Here is a 6,399-nt window from a genome sequence, read left to right as displayed (position 1 = left end):
CCCAGACACATTATTTACAACAGGTGTTCGGGGGGGACACAATTATCGAAATGGTATGACCCTTTTTCGGGGAAACTAGTCTGTTTACAACTAGCACCACTGTCACACTCTGATGGCAACTCAGGAACCAGTTGTCATTGAAGTTACCGCTTACCCTTCTATGTTAACTGCAATGACGAATAGCTGCTGCAGCTGTTAAAGGCAATGTAAGCACAATCACTAAAATGTTACATACAGCGGTAACATCATTTGTGTTAAAGCTACAGCTTACATTAATACTTGGTAATGCTTTCATAAGATAATAGTTTATTAGCAATAAAACAAAATACATGTCTCAAACAAATTGTAATATTTCCATATATATGAAAGTATTTTAACCACACATGAACAGATCTAACATGTATGACTGCAGGGGGGAAGTCATGTGTGACTGATAGTACTGGCCACAGTACGAGGCAATTGACGGCTGTTCGGTTAGCAATTGTTTAAAATGGGCAGTCAGTTACGGAATGGGTTAACTCACCTAAAGAGGGTGTGGTCAGAGGGTTTCAAAAGATGTGCAGCTAACAGGTCACTAGAGAGACACTGAAACAGAGATGATCCACACAGACTTCAAAACGCTGGTGCAGTAAAGTTATACCGAGACATGACACAATGCTGTGTTTGTTTAGCAGGTGTTTAAAAGCTTAGCCTGGCACCTTTAATAAGTGAGGGTAAAAAAAATGCTTTCTATGTTTAGGGAGATCTCAGACAGATAGGTGTTTTGCGTAAATGTTTTTTTTACTGGCTGGCTTGAGAACACTCAGTGCTATTTGTGAAGAGTTTGCCACTAACGGAGTACAATAATGTTCCCCTGCTAAGGATTTGTGGACTTAGGCCTCTACAAGTTTATCTATATACTGACTGCATTGAGACACAGTGTTACTCCATAAGGAAACAAATCATTATTTATTTCAAAACTTACACAGGATTCCACAGTAGGAGATAAAATGCCTAACAGAGACGAAACCCTGCGGCCAATACCAAACAGCATGCTTTGCCCTTGCTGCAGGAAACGCTGGTGGATCTTTCCAGAGGAGTCTGGCATTAATCGAATAAGCTGATTCTTTGCTGATGACAGTATGAAACTGCCAGTCTGTATGGAGAGGGGGAAAAAAAACATTAATGTACTAAAAACACTAGATGCATATTTATTTTAAACAATGAAAAACAAGACTGGTGGTTTGTAACGTACGTTGATCAAACAATGCATTAGCACAAGAACAACATGGTTGTGGAAATGTGGAGTGGGTAGGGAAGTTTTTTTTTTTTCTTATCCGTTTTCCTGAACAAATTCTACCAGATAATCCTTTATTATGCCCTCTAGCATTTTACAAACTACCGATGTTAGACTGACCGGCCTATAGTTCCCAGGTTGGCACCTAGCCCCCTTTTTGAATATTGGGACTACCGTAGCCCTCCGCCAATCACTGGGGATCCTAAAAGTCATTAAGGAGTCCTTAAACATGAGGATTAATGGTTTAGTTATAACCTGGCTAAATTCCTTAAGTACCTTGGGGTGCAGGTTATCCGGACCCACTGCTTTGTTTGCATTGAGCATTTTAAGTCTTTGTTGTATCCCGGTTTCCGGTGACAAACATCCACTACAGTGTACATCTGTTTAACCCCTTCACCACTAACGACGTAGAGTGTACGTTGCTAGCATTGGGGCTGTTTAAACAGACCCCCTGGGGCTTTTGCACCCGGGACTCTGTTTAAACTTGTAACGCCGACTGTCAGCTTTACAATAGAAGCGATTCTGGCGAATCAGCTGTCGCCAGATCGCTTCTACAGCCTGGTCCTGCATTTTGGCCTCTGTTCTGGTTGGAATTTTCTCTGCCCTTTGGTGTGGAGTCCTGATGACCCCTAGTTTGTGATCTAGGGAGAGGTGGGAGAAAAATAGCAGGTACTGGTCTGTGTGTGTTGGCTTTCAGTAGACCTCTATTTCCAGCTTCCTTCCCTCGTCTACTGTTACTAAACAGTCCAAGAAAACACTACAAGAAAAATACAGCAAGTACTGTTGCCTTGACTTGTTTTTTACAGATAGACCATGACCTGGATGAATGAGAACCTTCACAGACATGTACCCCTGTATGTTAAGGGCTCTGAGGACAGTATCTAATTGTTTTTTGAATGAATATTCTCTGCTGATACCACTGCTTGTAGCAAAGTTCCAAAATTGAACCACTCAGACTGAAAAGAAGCCCCTACACCCTTTGTGGTTAAATCTTGTTTCCATCAATTTTAGGTGTTGGCCTCTAGTCTTTGTTAGGGAGTTTACAGTAAAACGTTTATTGCTAATGTTGCCATGACCACTAAATAACAAATTGTACATCAAAATGATGTCCCCTCTCAATAGCCTCACTTCCAGCGTGAACAAGTTTAAATTTAGCAACCTTGTCTCATAGCTTTAATCCTCCAGCTCCTTAATTAGTTGGGATGCCCTTCTCTGCACTCTCTCTAGCTCAAGGACATTATTTCTGTGAACTGGTGACCAAAATTGAACTGCATACTCAAGATGTGGACAAACCAGTGATCAATAAAGTGGCAGAATTATTGCTTTGTCTCTACAGTGCATTCCCTTTTTAAAGTATGACAGTATTCTGCTAGCTTTGTTTGCCGGAGCCTGGCATTGCATGCTATTATTCAATCTGTGGTCGACTGACTCCCAAATCTTTTTTTCCATTTCTGACTTCCGTAGTGGAGTACCAATTAATGTGTATTCTGCATGCCTATTTAACCCCAAAATGCAGCACTGTACATTTGTCAACATTAAATCTCATCTTTCATATAGTTGACCACGTCCCTATTTTATACAGGTCCTCCTGTAATGTTATAATGTCTAAGCCCGCCTCGATTACCCTCCTAATTTTAGTATAATCTGCAAACAAAAAAATGTGACTATTTACACCTTCCCCGGTATTATTAAACAGTATTGGGCATAGGACAGAACCCTGGGGTATGCCACTCTTTAGAAAAAGCTTTGGGAACCCTGGTCTTCATGGTATAATGATACATAATTCGATAAAGTGCGTCTTTCTTGTGCCTCAACCATTTTGAAGACTATGATCTCTGTAATGTTTTTCTTTATTGTACGCGCTTTCCTTTAATGCACTGTAACTTTGCTTATGTTTGATCTCCTGTTCACACTTGCTGCTTGTTTGCCATCTGTTGCATCTGATAATTGTATTATGTAACTTTTCTTAAAAACAAAAAAACAAAACATATATACATATTTAAGGTCTGAAGATAACTGTACCCCACCCCAAACATTACATAGTTTCTGAAAGTAGAGACCCCATAGAATAAAATAGTGGCAGTTGCAATTTTTTATATATGTCACACAATACACTGGTCTACAAAATTTGGGAAATGATCGACCTCTGAGATAAAATGTGTTAATTCTTACATATTTTGTTTAGATGAATTCTTAACAGGTGATAAAGGTGATGGTTGGCTAACATTTTCAAGCTATTTCACAGTAAAGATTTATACACAGGCGAGTATATTTGCCTACAAAGGAGGGAGGTGCCTGATGATTGTGATGCTTCATAACTTCGACAAAGTACAGTAGAACAATGAAAATGGTACCACGTGGGAGTGCATAAATGGATCTTCACTTTGAGACTAAAGATAAGTGTAATGTATTGTTCTTTTATTGCAAGGTACATTTGTCTTGGTCAGATCTACACATCATACAGTTACATCTGGTGGTTTTTGGTAAAGTGTCATTGCCTTTCCAAGTTGCGTGATATTTTCCCTTTAGAAGCCAAGATGCCTCGAAACTGTGTAAACAATGCTGATAACTTCTGCTACATTTGTAGCAAGGTTACATTTGCATCTTAAAAGTGCAGTATGACGGCAGAGGTAAACAAAAAGGCATAACACCTGTATTTTGGATGCAAAATTGGGGATCAGGACAAGAGTTGGGCCCCTCATTATTGTCGCATTGCAAGTGCAACTTATCTGCGTCATTGGCTAAACACGAAAGTAAAAGCCCATGCCTTTTCGCAGTGTGGAGGGAACACACCAATCATAGTAGCGACTGTTATTTTTGCATGGTTCCCCCAATTGCAACAGGGATCTCAAGAAAGAAGAAGTGGACCGTGGAATATCCAAACATTCCATCCGCACTGCGTCCTATACCCCATGGAGAGGACTTGCCTATTCCAGATCCACCAGAATCCTACTCAGATGATGACAAACACAATGAGCAGGATGCAGCTGAACTGGGGCCGTCGATGTCAGTGGACCCAAACTTTAGTCCACTGTATGCTCCTCCTGAACTACATCTAATTTTACAGAGTGAACTAAATGACCTTGTCAGTAATTTGGAATTGCCTAAGAGTTAGGCAGAGCTACTGGCATCCAGATTACAACAGTGGGACCTCTTGCAGAGGGATGTCAGGATCTCCATTTTCCGTGATCGCCAAAAAGATCTGGTTCAGTATTTCTTAGTGGAAGGTGATTTGCTTTATTACAATGATATTGATGGCTTAATGACAGCCCTTAACATTACCTACAATCCAGATGAATGGAGTTTGTTCATAGATTGATCTAAAACGAGTCTGAAAGCTCTTTTATTGCACAATGGCAATATTTTGACATCCGTTCCTGTCGGGCATGCAGTCCCGACAGGAACGGATGGCATGCACATGCCGTTTCTTTTATGTGCATGCACAACGGATGCATGCACATTAAATAAACATACGCAAAAAAAATCTAACAGCTGCTGAGGTATAAAGTATGAGGAACATCAGTGGCAGCTCTGTGGTGATTTTAATGTTGTTGCTTGGCCTGCAGGGTGAATATATGAACTACTGCTGTTGTTTCCACTGTGAATGGGACAGTCAAGCCAAAGATTATCATTATGTCAAGAAAGACTGGCCACCATGTCAGTCTTGGAAGCCAGGAAAGTAAATGTTCAAAATCCAGCTCTTGTTGACAATCAGAAAATGTTGTCACCACCATTGCATATAAAGCTGAGGCTGATTAACTTTTCCGAGGCTTTCTCCTGGTAGACCAGTGATATTTGCATTATTGTTTATCATATATACACAGTGGGGGGGTGTCCTAGCCATGGTGGCGTGAGGTGCTCGATCTGAGAAGCTCCCCGGCTTCAGAGTACCATCTGCACTCTTACCACCGAATTTCATCCAACAATACCCCGGATCGCGCTATGTGGACCTGCAGGAAGGCCAGAGGGTCTAAATCTCAGGTCTCCGACGCTTCACTACAGCAGTTTTTCTCCCCGAGGAGCGCGGCCCCATGGACCGAGGTAGGCCTCGGATGGCGCCTTCCACATCCGCGCGTATCCCGGCACACTGCACTCGCCAGTGGGGATCCCCCTCCCGGAGTGTTGGATCGGATCCGCAGTGCATTGGGCGACCTACGGTTGGGGATACCCGTTCAACCTGATAGTGAGGAAGGGGGAGTCCTCTTACGTCCTACGCTCTCAGAAGGATGTATCCGGCCTAGGCAGCTTCCTTGATGTGGATATTCCACCCCCTGAAAACTGGTTGGAGTATCTATCGGAGGGGCCCCGGCAAACTCCAGCGGCCCAGCGACGCTCCCGCTCAAGATCCAGATCTGCCCGTCAGGAACGACAGCGCACAGGAGACCGTGTGAATCCGAGGATGTCAGTGAAGGCTTAACTGGATATGGGGACCCAGATTCCTCTCACTATCAAGTTGGGGCTGTTTTCCCCCTTTCCTCATATTTTTTATATCTTCCCGGGTTTCTGCCGACAACCGGACTCCACAGACCAGTCTTACCACCACCCCCACCACACCTTGGACGCCGCAGGACTTTGCTAGATCCAGTCCCTACAGGTCGGAAGACACGCGGAACCCTCCAGTGCATTGGACTACCCTCTTCCTCCTTGGTTCTACTATGGAAGTTCGACTCAAGCCGCCTGATGTGAGGTGATGGGGATTGACCGTTTATGAAGGGAGGGGGATCTAGTCATTGCCGCTTGTTGGCTACACATGGATTGAGCAGATATTTCATCAAAGGATAGACTGGGGACCCAGAGGCAGATGTTACACTACCATGGAGGAGACCCCCGGGATGACACAGCCCAATAGCTGGGATGCATTGTGATTATCTGGTGACAATATGAAGACTGTTTTAGGCCTGAGTATCATCCATAGATGCAGGGTCTCTCCAGTGGGGGGGCAATTCGAGGGGTATGTTATGTTATCTTCCTAGGATGCCGGTTGGGGTAGTTATATCAGTAATGTTTATTACCTGAGTCCACAGGGGCGATGGCCCTGCGGGGACCGGCATTGGAGCCCCGAGGAGAGATAGCGGCCTCTGGGGGGTGTCCATCGAGAGAGGTCTCCCCTGAAATAGTGGCGG

General features: G+C 43.6%; 1 protein-coding gene across 1 annotated transcript in view; it reads right to left on the bottom strand.

Moving 5' to 3' along the window:
* NUP133 (nucleoporin 133) overlaps positions 1-6,399 on the bottom strand; it is a 508,027-nt gene that overhangs the window by 393,947 nt on the left and 107,681 nt on the right. The window contains exon 6 of the mRNA XM_018561308.1: positions 965-1,135. Coding sequence (XP_018416810.1) covers positions 965-1,135 — 171 coding nt within the window. The remainder of the gene's footprint in view (positions 1-964; positions 1,136-6,399) is intronic.

This window comes from Nanorana parkeri, unplaced genomic scaffold (genome assembly GCF_000935625.1).
Source record: "Nanorana parkeri isolate BGI_ZX_2015 unplaced genomic scaffold, ASM93562v1 scaffold515, whole genome shotgun sequence".
Taxonomy (NCBI): Eukaryota; Metazoa; Chordata; class Amphibia; order Anura; family Dicroglossidae; genus Nanorana; species Nanorana parkeri.
Note: the sequence above shows the minus strand (reverse complement) of the source record. Positions and strands in the feature narration are given on the sequence as shown.